Raw genomic sequence first — 19,074 nt, 5'->3', positions numbered from 1 at the left:
TTGAGGAAGTTGCCAGTTACTGGAAGAAATTTTGAAAACGACACGACGCTCAAACGAGACGGTTTTCAAGATTTTTTTTTCTCCGTAAATATAAAGCCTTCAAATCTGCACAACAGATAAGAATCTAGGTGCTAAAAGAGTGTACCGACTTTCATTGTTATATATTGTACGGAAGCGCAACAAGTATTGCCCTAAATCTGGCACCTTTAATATAGTACCGTTTTCCAAAAAGCAAAGGAAAAAATCCATCTCCAATTTTTCTTAAAACTCCTGAAACAAGTCTCTAGATGGAGGCGAAAAATAAAACAAAAGAGCATGTTCCATTATTTTGTATACAACAATCTTATCCAAGAGTCAATCTTGTAGCTTCTTGAGCATCGGCAGGGGCGCCTAATTGAGGGGACGGAAGCTACAAACATTCCATCCGTTGCTCTAAATCCGCGCAAAGTCCCAAGACTGAGACCTTTTCCATCAAGAGTGAGCATTCGTAATTACTTTTTTGAACAAACACCGATCTTTGACGTAAGCATGATCCGGTAGCGCCGCTATCCCCGAGTGGGGGTAAAAACTGGGAGTGCGGCTCATACGAATGCATGCAAACAAAAGCGTAAAATTAATTATTTACTTACTGAATTAGGGTAATTATCTGATCTTTTAATTAAATATCGATTTATTTACTCTGAGTATACCTTCTTTTATCAAAATCAACCATTTTGGTTTTACAAATTTGGTGCCGTGGTTGCTTTTCCGTCCACTTACTGTATCCCCATCTAGGCTATTCAACCGTACAATGGTTTTTGCTGATAATTAACTGATTAGTCTATGTCAGTGAAACTTTTTGTTGGATTAACTGCCACTCACCAAATACATTTCAATTCATTTCAAACCTTATTTTCGGTCTTTTGCCCATTTTTCTACTATCTTATTTTGCGCTCCACAACTTTCCAGTCCATTCACTTTATCGACGTCCGCGCTACATCGACGTTTTTTCCACATTTTTGGCTCTAATTAATTAACTAGTTATTCTATCGACATAATTTTTTGCGCAGCATCCTCACATCACCCTCTTTCGATTACAACAAAGCTATTGATGCTACCTTTTCTGAGAACGCCACAATTGCTGCGGACACGTTTTGGTGACACGACTCCGCCGACATAGCCTAGAAATGCTTTCACATTATCAAGAAAGTGGTGCTTGAAAGTGGTCAAAAGAGACAAATTGAAAAAAGAGAGTGTTAGGGACAAAAGACTTAAGATAGGTGAGCGTCACCGGGAAGGGGACGGGAGTCACAAAGGATGCTAAGCTGTTCCCAGGAATTTAGCTCTTTCTTGGAGAAAAGGCGATACTGTGTGCTTAAACACTGATCCTTCTCACGACGAATTTTGAGGGCTTCGATTATTTTCGTTTTTGTGGGACCTCGTCCTTAGCCGGTAATGACGCATTCTTGGAATGCTGGAGTGCGTCTTAGTTTCACATTTCTAAAAGTGTTTGGCAAGATCCTCGGAAATGGACCTTGTGATGTTTGAGCTTTCCTGAGAAGTGTTTTATCAGTAACACTTTGTTTATTCAATTTCTCAGCACTTTTCGACCACTTATAAGCTCAAAATTCCAATTTTACTTGTTTTCTGTTGTTTTCCTGAAAGCACTTCACATCTTACGGCTCTTATAGCTTCTATCGTGTTGATCATTCAGAATATCGCTTTTTATTCATTGACACGACTACACTGAATTTCGGTGATCTCGCAGCCTTCTCTAGATGTACCGCTCTCTCTTTGACTACATACTGTTCGTGGTTCCGAAGTAAAGTTCACTTGATAGTCAGCGCCCATGTGGGTTTTTAGCTGTTCCTGTCCTTTAGTCTTTGTGCCTTGCGGTGGCGAAGAAATTACGGGTGCGGTTCAGTTACGTTTCTCGGCTATTGCAAGGTGTTCATTCCAGCCTGGCACAGTGAACACCGCACTTCGGCTTCCATGTTGAACTTTAGACGTGTTGCCAAGGGCGCCCACATAACTTTTTGCAGTGAAGGAGGGGGGGCGATGGACAGAGAGGGGGGAGGCGATAGGCTCGCACCAAAAAAGGCACTATTTGTGGTTGGTTGGTTGGTTTATTGGGGTTTAACGTCTCAAAGCGACTCAGGCTATGAGGGACGCCATAGTGGAGGGCTCCGGAAATTTCGACCACCTTGGGTTCTTTAACGTGCAGTGACATCACACAGTACACGGGCCTCTAGAATTTCTTCTCCAAAGAAATTCCAGCCGCCGCGGCCGGGATCGAAGCCCTATTTATGGTCTATACTACGCCCATGAAACAAAAACTAGCAACAGCTGATTAGTGCTATGCTTGGAGAACACAAATTGGATTTTATCAATACACAAAGAATTGAACTTAACAAGCAAAATGCGAAACGTTACTATCACCTAAGCGTGCCAATCAATCTGTCCAGTTGTTGCCATCTAGTGCATAAAAAATATCCGAAATTCCAGGGGGGGGGGGGGGGGGCAGCGCCCACTCCGGATGCCCATGCGTGTCGCACAGTCAGGGCACACGCCCGCACTGACTGATTTCTAGCCGGCTGGCATACGCTGGCCCGGCAGTTAACAACAGTTTGACTGTGGCTTTAAGGCGAAAGCCTTTAATGCCTCATACTGTCGTGACCACGGCGTGTTAGCAAATGTGTCCGCGTTTTGGATGCATGCCTCATATGGGCATATGCCAATCAATAGCCAATCGATACTTAAAGGTGCAGTGAAGAAGATTCTGAACTCGTTTTTTTGCCGCGGGAAATGATTCTAAATGTCCAGAGCATTCTTAGAAACTCTGATCTGTTGCTCTGTGTGGCGGATTTCCATAATTAAATCGAATTAAGGTCCGGCTCCCGCCTTTATTTTTTGAATTCTCCCCGTACGGTGGGCGGAGTCGACCAACGCGTGAAGTGCCTTTCACCCAGTCCCTTGGCGGCTTGCCGCTCTGCCATCGGTGGAGTAATACGTAGCAATCCGTAGAAGCAAATAGTCCACACGTATTTTCATTTCTGTGGGCTTATTTTGCGGCTGTGTTATCTGCAAATGGAACTATTTTTTCACGGAAACCTAGAAAACAAAATAAAGCGAAAGCAACGCATCCACGTAGCTGGCTGAAATGCACTCCACGCGTTGGTCGACTCCGCTCACCGTACGGGGAGAATTAAAAAAATAAAGGCTCCCGCACGTTAATTCGATTTAATTAGGGAAATCGGCCACACAGGGCAATAAGTCGAAGTTTCTAAGAATGCTCGGAACGTGTAGATAGAGTTCCCGCGGCAAAAAGACGAGTTAAGATTCCTGTTCAGTGCACCTTTACTCGGGTGGAATCGAAAGACATCGGAACATGATATAAAGGAATTTCGTGATTATATCATTGTACTTAATGACTAAAGGACTAATTGGTAATTAGTAGTAGGTAGGAAGTGGGACTGCACTGCGCCTGTACCTTAACACTAATTAATCAGCGTACTAGTTAAGGTCACGATAACTGTCACTAAGCACACATTAAATAGTATCACGAAAGGTGCAAATCATGATTAACTATCATTAACCATCATTAATAGTTAGACGTTTCTAGACGTTTCATAGTGTGTCGAACATTCTAGAGAGTTCCATCACTTGACAGGTGAGTGACAGGACATGATGGATGGCCTTAGATCAGTGGTAAAGACCAATTAGTCTAATTAAACTTTCTAGACAGACCATATAAATAAAACCGAGTAGGAAATTGGTCGAGTTGTGGAATCGAACCAGGGTCCCGAAGTGCGAGGCGAGCACGCTAACCACTCTGCCATGCCAGCTCGATGGTTTGGAATGAACAAAGGCGCGTCTAGCTAATACGGGGCCTTCGTTCAATCCCATCTTCCTCCCTTCCCTCACGGCGAGGTTCAGGTGTTCAGCGAGATATGCGAGAGAAAGATACATTTCCTTTCCGGAAAAACCAATTTACCGTCGAGCAACGCGTACAGCTGAATGGGCGATGGCGTTCTGTGGACTCCCTGACAGCGTTGCAAGACGCTGTCGTGTTCCATTCTTAGAGGCGAAGCTTAACATCTTCACCACACATCAGCGAGACAAGCAGCAACACTGCGCTTAAGGCTTTCGCCTCACCGCACTTTAGGTAAACAAAGGGCCCCCCTGACTTTTTTAATCTGACAGCGTGAAAGGACGTGTTTCGCGGTTTTACGGCGTTGGCGTAGCGGCACTGAGTAGAAAAGCGAAGGGATGGGAAGCAAAGGAAGGAAGGAAGGAAGGAAGGAAGGAAGGAAGGAAGGAAGGAAGGAAGGAAGGAAGGAAGGAAGGAAGGAAGGAAGGAAGGAAGGAAGGAAGGAAGGAAGGAAGGAAGGAAGGAAGGAAGGAAGGAAGGAAGGAAGGAAATGTGATCGGCCTGGCGCCGCCGAGCTCTCCGAGCGTCACGTCGAGGTCCGTGGACCTTTGCTTTATTCGGTCGCCTCATCGTTTCAGCATTGCCAGTATTTTCCCGTTTAAAATGGTCTATAGACAGTCTATAGACTTCTTATAGACTCTTTTACCTTCCTATAGATATTTCTTTTTGCCTATTCATAGTCTACAGACAAAAGTCTACTTAAAGTATATGGCCATAAATCTATAGGTTGTCTATAGACTGTCCATAGCATTTCTAGGGCCTGTAGACTGCCTCTAGGGTTTGTCTGCAGAGAGTCTATAGACTTTATACCCAGAAGTGTATGGACAGAAGTGTATGGAGAATTTGCCTTTTTTCGAGGAGTTTTTCATTTACAATAGTGGGTTCAAAAGGAAAGGACAATTTCCTTTCGTTTGGGGATAATCTACGAATTAACAGAAAAGTTTTACTGGTATATGCCGGACACGTGCCGATCAGAACCATAGCAACTTCGTATTCGTTCGGAAGCAGCTGGCAGCGACTTCGAAAGGCGCCGCATATTTCCACGACATGAGCGCCAACGGTAGGCTTTGATAAAGGCGTGCGTATGATAACGCTATTTGCCCAAGAGGGTTCCGCTCATGCGTACTTTATACCTCCAGTTCCGCTATGCACAAAATAATGCAAGTTCTACTAGGCAAAACTCTGCTTCTTCACTTGGATTGGTATTAAGTCTAAATACAATATGCGTCCATAGCGTTCTGTAACACGATTCCTTTAGTGCTTCTAACAAATCTTAGTGTATGTATGTCGTAATATAGAAGCAGCGCGCATGCCCATTAGAATTAAAGGGAGAGTTTCCATGCTAGAAAGCAAATTAGGATCATTGAAGTCGGAGTAAGCTGCTTCGCGGAAATGACGTAAGCGACGGCTTAATGTGAAACTTGAAGGTGCCTTGCAGCCCGAAAAACGCTTTCATCTAGTGGGACGGAGATAAAAAGGTCTTCCGAGAAGATAGACACGCTTTTGCGAGTGGTTTCCCACTTTTGCTGGATGTCATCTGCAGAGCAAACAGACTTATCTGTTTTCAAGAGCGTGCTTTCCCCACAAGGCGATATCGAATTCTGGAACGCCCGGTACGGCGTTTTCTCCAGAAAAATCTCGAAAGAGCACCCGTATACGTCCGCTCGGTTCTTGTCAGGCTGAGGAAGCAGCAGCAAAAGCGTGAGTGCCTCGGAGGACATCGCTTCCTGTGACCTCAATCTTGCATGCCCATATGTTGTGATTGCAAGAGTAGACTCGTAGTCAATCCAACGGCGCCTTCGCATTGCCTCTCTCCGCCCGACAGGCAGCTCTGCATCAGAACATTTTGGGCAAGACAAAAACAGGTACCCCAAGCTTATAGTTCGTGGTATACCCAAGTAATAACATTGGCTTGAGCTTTCACAATAGTGGTACAGGAAGTGAGAAGAGTGGCTTTCTCTCTGCGGTTAATAATTCACAAAACTCGCGATGCGTTGATGTGGAGCTGTACTTCAGCCTGCTGTGGGCTGACGTTTTCTTTTCGTGAAGGACTCCTTTGAAGTGTACACTGCCAATTCACGATTTTCATAACTGATGCATGTTGCAACAGGAGCCTGAAGCAAGATAGCCCGGATTATTGTAGGCAAATATCGAAGGATTTAAACAAAAAGGACCTGCAGAGTGAATTGCTCGGTGATCATGTGCTTGTTTCGTGTGAATATGTTGCTGTGTGTGCTCGCGGCCTTGTGCACCGTCTGCCTTTCCATTCGCTACGGTTTGGGAAAGGTCAAGACTTATTGCCCGAAGTTTGAACACTGCTCGTGCATTGCAACACCGCGCGGAGCAGTGGCGTCGTGCTTCAACATCTCCAGTGCCCAGATCGAAGCAGAGATGGCCAGGGTCGGAAGCTCCGTCATCAGATCGCTGGGATTCAGGAGCATACAGATTACCGAGCTGCCTGCGTCGTGGTTTTCTAACCAAACCATAGACAATTTTTGGTTCCGAGACTGTCCACTGCGTGAAATTGCACAAGAAACGATCGCTCGCGTGAGCCGACTGAAGGGTGTCATCTTTACGAACACTAACCTGCAGACTGTGCCAAGTGGTTTGAGCGCCGCTACGAACATGAAGAGTATCTACATGAAGAAGAATAACATCAAAGTTCTTAAAGAAGCGCTCTTCTTGCCACGTCTGATTAAGTTAGATCTACGCTTTAACAACATCGAAGAAGTGGACGAGAAATTCTTGACTGGCTTCCCAGGGCTCAGACACCTGCTACTCTCTAATAACAAGATTCGGCACCTGTCTCCACAACTGTTCAACCGAACTAGAAGGCTGGCAACTGTTTACCTTGAGAACAACCGCATCTCCACGATAAGCTCCTTATTCGATAACATGCGGTCCCTGCAGGTGAGGCGGTATATTGTGTTTTTACTTAGTTTTTAATGTAGACCTCCCTCGGTGAAAACCCGTTGACAGTCCGTCGGTCTTAACCCTGCACCTAGCGGGCACTCTCAGGGCCCTTGAGGTACCTCACTTTAGTGGGCGCACCTTTTGGGCACCAACCTAAAAAAATGCTTTTTTCACCCCAAAAACCTAACCCCCCCCCCCCCCCTCCTGCACTCTATAGAGGCCCTGACCCACTACACGAAAATCTGTCTCCATTCCCTAGACGCCTCCTCTAACCGAAGGTCACAGCGAAAGTAAATTCGGATTCCGAGTGGTAAAGCATTCAATACAAAAGGGAAGTGTGCGCCAAACACGTCTAACGCGAATTTTTCACGACAAGTCGTATCATCGCCTTTTAATTGTGTTCATATAAAGTTATTTATTCAGAAAGAGGAAAGCAAGCCACTGCTTGCCGCGGAAACCACTGCTGGGACTTTACGTCTATGACAGGTGATCTCGACTACTTATAGAATGGACGTTGCAGGCAGTACGGTATTTTTTATCTGCTTTTTTTGATAGAACGACTCCGATGACACCTTAATGCCGCGCACAATATTCTGCACCTTCGGCACAAGCCCAGCGTCCGTGTGTGGCGTTTAGGAGAATCCTATCTGGAAAAGTGATCACGAACATATAGTTGGTAAGGTATGTAGTAGCAGAGCAGGAAGCATTCAGATGGTAATCAGAGTAGGTTATCAAAGTGAGGCAAGTAATAATAGCAGAATTTCACTGGGCAGCAGCGACAGCCGAGGTCAATGTCACGACCGTCTAGGTAGAACGCATTACAAGCAACGCCTCTCAAGTTGGATGGTCGCAGTGCATATAGAAGAGCGCTTGTGCCCTTCCGTGCGGCGCTTGATCTGTGACAGCGCGGGATAGATAAAGAGACCTGATAATGTTCCTTTCAAACAGAATGCTCTTGCTCCAGATTACAAACCTTAACCTGACAACGTATCCACTAGCCGTCGTTACCTTGCTTTCCCAATAACTGTAGAGAAAGCTTTGCAGCAACTTCAGTAGTTATCGGAGAAGTTCTGCTGAAATATTATTGAGTGCCATATGAGCCGCCTATGCCTATTGATAAGGTACTACAAGAAGCTGCACACGGGTATCATTTGTTTGCTCGTGCACTGCGCTCTTCTTGGTGGCCTAATATTTATTGAAATAACATTTTTTTAAGTTTAAATTTTGTTTACAAAATACCATTTTCATCCAGTAATATGTTTATTGAGCTTTTCGTTTTATTGTAAATTGTAACAGATGAGGTAATATTGTAACAGATGAGGTCGTAAATACCGTGAAGCGCTGTCATACTTTGATTTTTCATTAACACAACTCATTAACCAACCAACACGATCAACTAAAGCCTCTTCCAATGTACTTGACTTAGTTCTCACAAACAAACCTGATATATTTTCAGGCATTACTCATGAGGAACGCATCTCTGACCACGATGTTATCACTGGGTACATTAAATTTCGCGCTAGTAAAAAGATAACTACTAAAAAGAAAATAAGATGTTACGGCAAAGCAAATTTTGATGCAATTAATGCAGAATTATTAATGTTTTCTGATAAATTTTTGCATGATGTCTGCTCTCGCTCTATAGAGCAGAACTGGATCCTTTTTAAAACTGCCCTCAATGATCTCATCGACCAGTTCATTCCCATGTTAACCATTACCTGCGATATCAGTTCTCTTTGGTTTACCAACCGTCTTCGGCGGCTGAACAACAAAAAGAAGAAACTATACAGACAGGCAAAACTGAATGGTCTTGTTAGTTCACATGACAAATACAGAGCATGTGAAAAGGATTATAAGGCACTATTAAAATCTACTCGGCGCAACTTTTTTTCTCATGACTTGTCTTCCATGCTGAAAAATAATATTCGCCGTTTTTGGCGTGTGGTAAACCCAGTAATTCGACCTGACATCACTCTTACAGATTCTGTTGGTGTTCCCATCCCTGATTCAGAGTGCGCTCAACTTCTTAACGATGCGTTTGTAACTGTGTTCACAGATGAAGACATTACTTCCTTGCCTACATTAAGCGCACTAGTGGAACTAACTATGGACGAGATAGTCATCAGTGAGCCTGGTGTTTTATCTCTACTAAACAATCTCAAAACATCTAGCGCTGATCATATGGGCTTCAATAATAAAATTTTAAGGAATACATCACGTAACATTTGTTCCATGTTAACCACATTATTTTCCAGTCGCTATCAACTGGCACCATTCCTAACGACTGGCGCATAGCTAAGATAATACCCATTTTCAAATCAGGTGATCGTGCTTCTCCGCTTAACTATCGTCCCATCTCGTTAACAAGTACAGTTTGTAAATTACTCGAGCATATTATACATACTCAGGTCATCAACTACCTTGAAGATCATAACATTATCTTCGATCATCAGCACGGTTTTCGCAAGGGCTACTCATGCGACACCCAACTTGCCGGTTTTATTAATGATATTCATGCACTGATTGACGCTGGTTTCCAAGTTGACGCAATATTTTTAGATTTTTCTAAAGCATTTGATCGCGTTCCACACCAAAGGTTGTTGCTTAAACTTCCCAACTGAACATTCACCCTAATATTGTTGCATGGATAGCAGATTTTCTCTCATCTAGAATTCAGTTCACATCAGTTAACAACTCTAACTCATGTTACGCTAATGTTACGTCTGGAGTTCCACAAGGCAGTGTACTGGGACCTTTACTTTTCCTCATCTATATTAATGACTTACCCAATTGCGTGACGTCCAGAATCAGACTATGTGCTGACGATTGTGTGCTTTATCGACGTATAACCTGTAACACTGACAGCCAGCCACTGCAGTCTGATCTTGAAGCTATAAGCACATGGTGTTCTAATTGGTTAATGCCTTTAAATCTTTCCAAAACTAAGCTCATGTCTTTCACCAACAAGCCACGTATTCCTACCGCCTACTTTCTTGATAACAATAGTATAGAATTCACCACAAGTTACAAGTATCTTGGCATTAACCTTCAATCCGACTTATCATGGAATCATCATATTAATCTCACTCTTGCCTCCGCTAACCGTACTTTCGGACTTCTCAAACATAATTGAAAAGAGGCCGCGACACATGTAAAAAAACTAGCGTATACCACATTAATCCGTCCGAAACTCGAATACGCGTCTGCCATTTGGGATCCTCATCAGAATTATATCATCAGTAACGTCGAAGCCCTGCAAAACCGTGCTGCGCGATTCATCTTTTCTGATTATTCATGTTACACCAGCGTCACCTCATTGAAGACTAAAGCCGAGTTAGATAACTTAGCACGGGGCCGAAAAATTTCCCGTCTATCACTCTTCCACAAGCTTTATCACCATCCTTCCCTTCATGATGAATTCTTTCAGCCACCGCCAGTTATCTTTCCACGTCGGGATCATCCTTACAAAGTTAAACGCATTAACTGCCAGTCATTCCATTATGCCTATTCTTTTTTACCACGCACAATAACCGAATGGAACGCTTTGCCATCAGAAATTGCCACAGAATCTGATCTAAATAAATTCCAACATCTTATGCACTCATGTTTCATCAACTAAAAAGGTATTTTTTTGAGCCTTCTTTTCTTCCGCCTTGTCTTTTTTTATTTTATATTTTTTGTTTTGTACTTCAGCGCACCTTTTCCAGTGTCGTCTTTTTCTTTTTCTAGCGGTGCTGCTATTTATGCTCAAATTTTGCTGTTATGTGCATTGTTGCGACCCTTTCTGTGAATGCCTATTTATGATTAATATTTTGTGATTTCTATTTTATTTTAGTGCAATATTTTTAACCTTATAACAATGCTTTGTACTTATTCTCTCCCCCCCCCCATGTAATACCCGCAAATGAGGGCCTTTGGGGGTATTTTGAATAAATAAATAAATAAATAAATAGCTAGCAAATACGTAGATAAAACACTCGATTGGACTGCTTGCCATTGTTTCGATTGGATGCCTTACGGCCAGGCTAAAATAATGCCACGAAACGAGATTTCCGCTAAGGGGCATCATACGATTCTCGATGATGTGTTTAAGGCAGGCGTTTTATCTGCAAACATTTCCGTAGTGCTTGGAAATCTGCAAAATGTCTAGGAAATAAAGAAAAGTCGCTCTGAATATGAGACAACCAACGTATTATCAGGCTACAAAGTCGGTTCTGACACTGAGAACCCATCTGCGGAGTTGTTTTGATTAATTAAAAAGCTTGTTTGAAGACATATTTTGAAATAATTAGGCATCTGATTTGGTAACAAGCTCTTTCAAAACAAGAGCAACTTTTAGTGAGCTCTAACGTTAGTACTCCCTCTTTCTATTTCAGAAGCTGCTTCTGGGGTGGAACATGATAACAGACATCGACGAACTTGTGAAGTCTAGAATGCCACACCTCAAGTACATCGATCTCGAAGGCAACCGCATAAGTGCCGTGACTGAGATTGCACCCTCTAATGCTAAGATAGAAGTGGTCATTATAAAGGATAACAAGATTACCAACGTCGAGTCTGGGGCTTTCCGAGCGCTTAAGGGACTAATACGTCTCGACTTGTCCAGGAACAACATAAGCGAGTTAAACCAGTCAGTATTTTCTCGTGATTCCAGACTAGAATATTTGAACTTGGCCGGGAACAGGTTGGCCTGTCTAAAGGGAACTTTCAGGCACGCACGCCGAATCACAGAACTGAACCTATCGTCAAATCGTATCACAACCATAACCGATACGTTTGACGGCCTTAAATCATTGAAAAAGCTATCTCTGAGGGAGAACTTGCTTACCCATGTACCAGACAACACCTTTAGGGACAACCGTGAGCTAATGAAGATTGATATGAGCAGGAACAACATCAAGTGGGTTGGAAGACAAGCCTTCAGAGGACTTGTGACGCTCACCGACCTTTTGCTACAAAGAAACAGTTTGATTTCCCTCAATGCGACTGCACGGAACCTTCCTAATATTCAGCACCTGAACGCCTCCATGAATTCCATTCAAACTTTAGAGAACGGGGAATTCGAAAACAACGCTTTTCTTAGGTCCGTTGTGCTGACGCGAAACAACATCAGCAGTGTTCAAGGTTCTTTTATAGGAGCTGTGCGTCTACAGACTCTTGGGCTCTCAGGGAACCGGATTGAAATTCTGCGCCGAAGCGATTTTCCTCTCCGAATGATGGCCACTCCGAATATTGCCCTTCAACGTAAGTTTGCCGGTAAACTGTGCGCACAGAATGTATTTCGAAGACGAAATTAGTGAGCTCTAAAGCTAATCGGGAGGGTAAATAATGTTTCATCTGATATGACTGCGTCGCTTGGCACGTAAAACGCCACAAGTTAAATGTAAGCACAAAGAGTGTACATTGCTCCGCCAAAAGTGTTGATATCAGCAGACCTGGAATGCAGTAAACATAATTAACTTTTATGTCAGATCTCGCGGCCCCACAAAATGTAGTTTCATTGTCTCGAATATCGACGCGATTCAAAGAACTCATCCTTCGTAGCGCAAAAGTATTTCTGCGCGGTGAGTGCGCGAACAGTATTTGAGTAGACGATGTCACAGAGATGTCCGTTCTCGCATGGCATAACAGTCTGCGTGTAGAGAGCATTCGATTTTTTACAACTGCCTGGTATAACAAATTTCAATGTAGTGTTTCGCTTACCTGAGAAAGCGAAGAAAAAGAGCTACGTACCAAGCAAACACTGATAACTAATCGGGGAAGCACTAGAAGCCAGATTTTTGTAGCGACCATCGAAATAATCGCTTCTGATTCTCCTCTTTCTTATTGCTTGTGTCTCTACGGCCTGGGTGCTTCGCAGTGCCTTAAATAGACGCATAGGATCTTATGGTGGCGCCTTCGCACAGCCATACTCTGGAAACACACTCTCCTACGTGTAGTTCAGTAATTTCCTGGAATGACTAGGCCGAATCTTCATCAAAGTTGCAGACTCTGCATGACAATCTGGCCAGCATCCTTTGACAGGAAGTAAGCTTTGCTCAGCCTTTAATATTCACATGCAGCAACACGTAATGCTTTTACTATGTAGTCCTGAGAGTATATACATATGGCATATAAACTACCCCACATACCAATTGCTATGTTTTCTCCTTCTTTTTTCATCCTTTTAGACAACCCTTTGATATGTGACTGCAGAATGGCGTGGCTTGTGCGTCAAGACGCTGGCGTGAGATTGACATCGACCCCGACCTGCGAGCAGCCGACCTGGTTGAAACGAAACGTGCTAAATAGCTTAACCGAGAAAGACTTGAACATGTGGCAAGAAGGCTGTCCGCCAGGCTGCCACTGCGAGTGCCGTGAAGGATCCCTCGGAGGCCGAACCATCGTCGTCAACTGCTCGTCGGCTGCACTGACCCGAGTGCCTATATCTTTTCCTACAGGCATGACTGAGCTCGATTTGAGCGATAACCTACTCGAACAGCTAGACGACACTCTTAGGAAAAGCGCTCGTCAAGTCCATGTGCTGTCTCTCAGAAATAACAAGCTTTCAAGTCTCAACTCGTCGGCTATTCCTGATGCAGTTCAATTGCTCGATCTAAGGGCCAACAGGCTGAAGAAGCTGCCGCAAGACCTGGTGGAAGATCTCAACCTTACTTCCCTGTGGCTTTCTGCGAACCCTTTTCACTGTGACTGCAGCGACTATGCATTCAGAGAGTGGGTCGACGTGCATCCCGGCGTGGTGAGGCCATTGATGTGATAATAGGGCGATACATTCGAGAAGCATTGCTTGTGTTCGTTGCGTCTTGTTATTAGTTTACTTTATAACTTCAATGTCTCAAGGCAACAGCGATGCAGTTTTACGACTATTGATTTTAGTAATGCGGTTCGTGCTTTTCTCTGGACAGATTAGAGACATCCGACACGTGATCTGCGCCGGAAATACAAAGAGAATACCATCGCGGACACCGTTACTTGCACTGGGACGGAAACAGCTTTGCCCCGTTCTTTTTCCAGAATATGCGAAGTACCTGCTCTCCGCGTTGGGTGAGTAATGAGGGTCATGCCTGCGGGTAGAGCTGTCCGTATGCGTAACTGCTGTCTTCTGGTAACCTTGGCTGTCACTCGCAGTGGTATTGGCTGTCTTGCTGGCACTCTCGGCTGCCTACCTACACTGCAAGCGGCAGCTGAAGGCGTTACTACGAATGACTGGAATGGACAGTTGGGTGCAGTGTGCGGCGGGAGAGGACAAGGACGTGGAGAAGGTTTTCGACGTGTTTCTCTCCTTCAGCAGCAAGGATGCAGGATGGGTGCACGACCACCTGCTCCCAAGACTTGAGGCCCTAGGCATTTCGTGCTGCACCTACGAGAGAAACTTCAAAGGCGGCTTCCTTCTGCAGGACATCATACGCGACGCTATCGCCTGCTCTCGGAAGACAGTGCTGCTGCTCACGGAGTGAGATCTTCGTTTTATGGCCAAAGATTTCGGCAGCGTTATGGCCGAGGCATGCACCCCCGAATCTTGAGCTCTGGCAATGTTACGACGAGAAATTTAAGACTACTTACGCGATTTGAAAGCGATAGCATTGTTTTAAAACTTTTGTTTGGTTGCTTCACCTTTGTTCGTCGAGAACTAACGTGATTTGGTGGCGTACGGGCTGCGTGCTCGCCTCTCAGCCTGAGAATTTTAGGCTCAATTGCACATAAAAGACCAGGTACCCAATTATCATGTGATCACCTGGTCACATTACCATAGCTTGGGCCATAACGCCACGCAGTTAAGTTCGGTTTGACTTTGTGAGGCATTGAAAGTCACTGTCGATGACGTGCCCACTGTATCCAATCAAATGTCAACATTAAGGCCAAAGGTAAAGGTCAGGTACCCAACGGTCATAGTTATGCGATCACGTGGTCGTATAGCTTGGGTTATACCACAACGTAGTTAAGTTCGGTTTGACCTTGTGAGGAACTGAAGGTCATTGTCTCATCCACATCGAAATGGGAAGTTGGAACCCGATGAGTAGAGCTGTCGCTCTGAAAATGTTTTGAAAAACTTAGGGTGCGTTCATTACTGGGCCAAAATATTCAGAAAAGTTGAATGCGGTGAAAGTGGTAGAGAAGGTAGCTTGGTGTAACAGATACCTTACATAGAAGAACTCAACTTCAAAATATAACAAAGCGCACTCTTGAGCACGTTTTTCTTGTCCGATTACATGGTCATCAGCTTTTAACTCAAACCGGCACGGATAACCCGCGTGGCGGGCCGCAGTGCTATACGAAGCGATCATGATTGTAGCGCTACATATCATCCAGCGCGAATCCCAATTCCAACATGTTTCTGTAGCACTTAATAGGGTAGGTCGGACAGCGAAGCTCTTCGTGAGCAGGCACGGCTTCTACTACTTCTAGGGCTCGTTGTGCACTGTCTGTCCCTTAAGGTAAGATAGAGAACGCCTGACTTTGAATAGATGAAGCTAATATTTTTGCGTAGTTCTGTCGGCTTTCAAAAAGGGGCTCTTGCTAGTATTCATTATCATTATCAGTAGAGCGCGCGGCACAAGAAATTGGCACTTATTACAGGAGGGAAAAACGACTTTTTGACAACCGAAGTCTGGGGGAGAGGTGTTCTTTGATTATCACAGCGCGTTCATTACGCGACGAATAGACAGAGGAAATTGTCAACATATATGGGGTCAAGGGACCAATTAAAAAAGAAACAAACCAGTTCCTTAGATAAATTTGTGCATTTGTACCATTTGTAAATTTAATGAGTTCATTAGGACAATCTTTGAAATCAGGATGGAAATTTTAATAGTGAGAAAAAAAAATCTCAAATGGTGGAGAAATGTGGACATTCGGCTGAAGTTTCCCGCTGCCGATTTGTAGTGGTAATCCAGCTTCCTGGGTCCTGTACGTCGTGAGGGCCACATGTCTTCGGAACGCAAGATTTATGTTACTGACCGGCACCGGACGTCGTCGTGTGCCGCGGGAATTGAAAATCTAAAAAAAAAATTTATTTAATTTACCTGTTCGCGTTCGAGGACTTGTACGAGCATGGTCTCCGAATGTCCTGTATACTGCATATTTTAAGCAATTTATACCAATTTTCAAAATGTTTCATGAACGCTTTTAGGTATACGCGGACAGCTCCATGAACTGCATCAGTTCTTCAAGCACTGCGGTAACATCTTTCTTCCTCTAGCCTTGTTAGCGTAAAGCTATATTTTTTTAGTTAGAATCTTGCCGTAAAATAAGCACACTTGATTACCGGATTTTTTCTAGTGTCACCAATACTCAGGCAAACATGCTTTATTGGACTTGTACACTGTGTGCAGCTGCAGTAATAATCTATAGCGGAAAACGGCGTTATCGGCTTCCATTGAGTACAGGACACGCCCACAAGGATTCTTACGTTGCGCCACGTAAAACCTACCACTCGCGGGGAGTGCTGAATTGTGAGAGAAATCAATTGTGGGAAATTTTACTCACCCTTGTAAAGGAGACTTCAGAATAGTAATATCCGTCTTGTTAAAACACTGTATCAAACACCGCCAGGTACAAAGCTCTCTTGAATATCGTAATTCCGCGTCGCACTTTTTTGAGGGCCAATATATTCCGGCCTGACAGGCAAAATTTTTGTTGCCTAAATGTGCTGATCGTACGGCAAGCCGTACAACGTTGAAGCTGGGGGTACGACCCCAGAAAGAAAGACACCCAACGCACAGTGAAGTAATAATGTGCCGTTGTCAATACTATATTTCTTGGGTGTATTTCCGCTCATAGTCCTTCTCGGGTCCTCAGCAGTTCTGTTGAAGAGGTGGATGTATCGTCTAGCTCTGGATGAGTGCGTACTGCAACGCAGAGGGCCCTGACGGCAGCGTCAGTTCCTCGTAGAGGTATTGAGTATAATGACTAGCTCAGACATCCTAGCTTGTGAACCAGGAGCTTCAACAACTGAAGTGAATCATCCATACGAAGATATATCTCGACATCAGGATTTACTACAGGCTACACAGCAGCTGATGCGCGATTTTAAGAAATTGTCATTTCCGGCAGAAACCCGCCGCTTGATTTCAACAGCGTCTTCTACAACACATACACTGGCATCACATGGAAAACAAATCACTCAAAGTGCAATAGCATACAGCATTTAAGAAAAAATGCTACAGAGGGACATGACCAAATGCAGATGCCGTGACCAATTAGGCTTTATTTCTATATAGGCGTGCTGTTACCTTGATTTCTTTTTTCTCATCGAACCTAAATAGCGTAGGATTCATTAGCAGCGTGAAGTTCTTTGGCGGAGCATGCTGAGGTGCATTTTCTATACTGCAGGATTTGATTGACAGATGAAAATATTCACTTCAATGGGAGTTAGGGGTAGAGGGTTAGGGAGAGGTTAGTAAGAGAGTAGTAGTCGGGACTGCTTGGTCCAGGAGTCCTTTGGCCTTTGCTACGGCTCTGACTCGCTGTATGAGCACCAACTGACGCTGCTGGTCGGAGTCGGCTGGAAGGTCCCTCAACTGCTCAGATCAGGCTTTTGTACTTCAGGCAGTATGGAGCTAGACCTGCACCCCCGTGTTGTGTGGTGCAACACAACAGTGTCTCTGTACCAGGCACATTCGCTTTTGTATTGTGTGGGCCATATCTTGTGGCATAGCAGTGCTGTTTGGATACGCGTTGGTTTGTATGCGCGTAAGTATTGTGGCTTTCTCTCGGCTTAAGTTGTTTGTTATGTGAAAGTGCACACTTTCTACGACTCTCCCTCCACGCCCGGATTGCTTTCCCGTATGTTTCTGGTATTGTTAAGGGCTCTACTGGTGCCTTGCCCCAATGCTGCAGGAACTTCGTGGCGAGCGAATGGTGCCGCTTGGAGTTCCGGTTGGCGCTCCAGAGGGCAATGGAGGACAACGACAACCGGCTGGTGATCGTTCTTGTGGACGATGTGGACCCTGGTATTCTAGACGAAGACTTGAGGCTCTACGTGAGAGCTGCCAATCACATCCGCTGGGGAGAGCCCAAATTTTGGGAACGGCTGCAGCGCTCGCTTATGAAATATCAAGCCAAGAAGAAACTCATCACCGAGGGGACATTGTGTGCGACCACGAGCGATGTGGACTGCACTCGTTACTAGGAAATCTGCTGAGAAGGGCTGCACTCTGATTGTCATTAAAAACCAACCAACAGCTCCTGCCGGTCCACTCTGCACGTCCACTCGGTACTGTGCATTAACTGCTTTCCCTGAAAAGGCGGGTTTGGTGTGGTTCATGCTGTTTGACATGCATGTTTACCACATGCCATTGTTTTTTTGCCATATACCTCATCCCGCAGCGTTTACCACATACCACAGTCCACAGTTTGTGAAATGCTGCGCAGGTGTTGCGTATAGTGACCCCTTTACCTGCGGAGCCCGCTATATTGGTCGCACTAGATGGTACCTGAGCAAGCGCCTACTAGAACCCAGGAATAATTTACAGCATGGTAGGGACCGATCGCCTCCGGTGAAACAATGTCTAGGGTATCAAGTAATGAACAAGAAAAAGAAAAAGCGAAATGAATTGTTTCAAGACACTCGTGTGTTATACACCCTGAAAGATAAGACAATCCGTGGAGTGGTAGAGGCGTACCATATCGCAAAAGGCCAACAGAAGTGCGTAAGCAAACCAACTGTTTTTCTGTGTGATAAGGAGGTTGCATTTCCCGATAGCGCTTAAGAGAGGGGCGTGAGCAGTTTGGCGTGACGTTTTTATGCTGTGTTCTTGGTTTTTTCCTTTCGTGCCTTTTAGCGTGCTCCTAAATGTAAGATGGTTTAAAAATAAAACCTGTAGTTGCGAGTCAGTGCTCGTGTTGTGTTCTCCTTTCTCTGGCCCGTCGTCTTTTCGGCTGTTTTGTTATGCATCTCACACAGCAGTTCCAGTGACTTATTGAGCTAAAAAGCGAGCCTCTCTATAAACTAGCAATTTCTTTTAATGTGCTTAAACTAGATGCCTCGCTAGAGAAAAATCCGTCCTTTCTGCAGTTGAAGCCTCCGTCTGCCAGCTCACCCCTTTCAAACTTCGTAGGTGGAGTGCTTTAGCAATAGGTGGATCACCAACGAATAATGACAGATGACTGAGCGTGTTTAGGGCATAGGCGAATTAAGTGACCTAACACTTGAGTGTTTTCCTCGGTTTAGGGTCGAGCCGGTGTGGGTGGGACCTTTGTGCTAGCGCACTAGCAGGTGGGTAAGACGCGATAGCTTTAATATTTTAATG

The 19,074-nt window shown here is 44.6% G+C and overlaps 1 protein-coding gene across 4 annotated transcripts; it reads left to right on the top strand.

Annotated features, from left to right (window-relative positions):
• Positions 1-5,546: 5,546 nt before the first annotated feature.
• On the top strand, positions 5,547-18,642 carry LOC149333238 (protein toll-like). Of its 4 annotated transcripts, none has more exons than XM_089558611.1 (6): positions 5,547-5,611; positions 11,200-12,067; positions 12,994-13,562; positions 13,729-13,867; positions 13,952-14,276; positions 17,663-18,642. In XM_089558611.1, the coding sequence occupies exons 2-6, from the start codon at positions 11,221-11,223 to the stop codon at positions 17,952-17,954; spliced, it is 2,172 nt and encodes a 723-aa protein (XP_089414737.1). In that variant the 5' UTR covers positions 5,547-5,611; positions 11,200-11,220; the 3' UTR covers positions 17,955-18,642. The 4 variants fall into 4 exon arrangements, with proteins under 4 accessions (XP_089414737.1, XP_089414736.1, XP_089414734.1 ...); XM_089558610.1 differs by having other exon boundaries at positions 5,552-5,775; XM_089558608.1 differs by lacking the exon at positions 5,547-5,611 and adding an exon at positions 5,788-6,820.
• Positions 18,643-19,074: the final 432 nt, after the last annotated feature.

Source organism: Amblyomma mixtum, chromosome 8 (genome assembly GCF_055824585.1).
Source record: "Amblyomma mixtum isolate Tamu chromosome 8, ASM5582458v1, whole genome shotgun sequence".
Lineage (NCBI taxonomy): Eukaryota > Metazoa > Arthropoda > Arachnida > Ixodida > Ixodidae > Amblyomma > Amblyomma mixtum.
The sequence above is the reverse complement of the archived record's forward strand: the minus strand, read 5'-3'. Positions and strand labels throughout refer to the sequence as shown.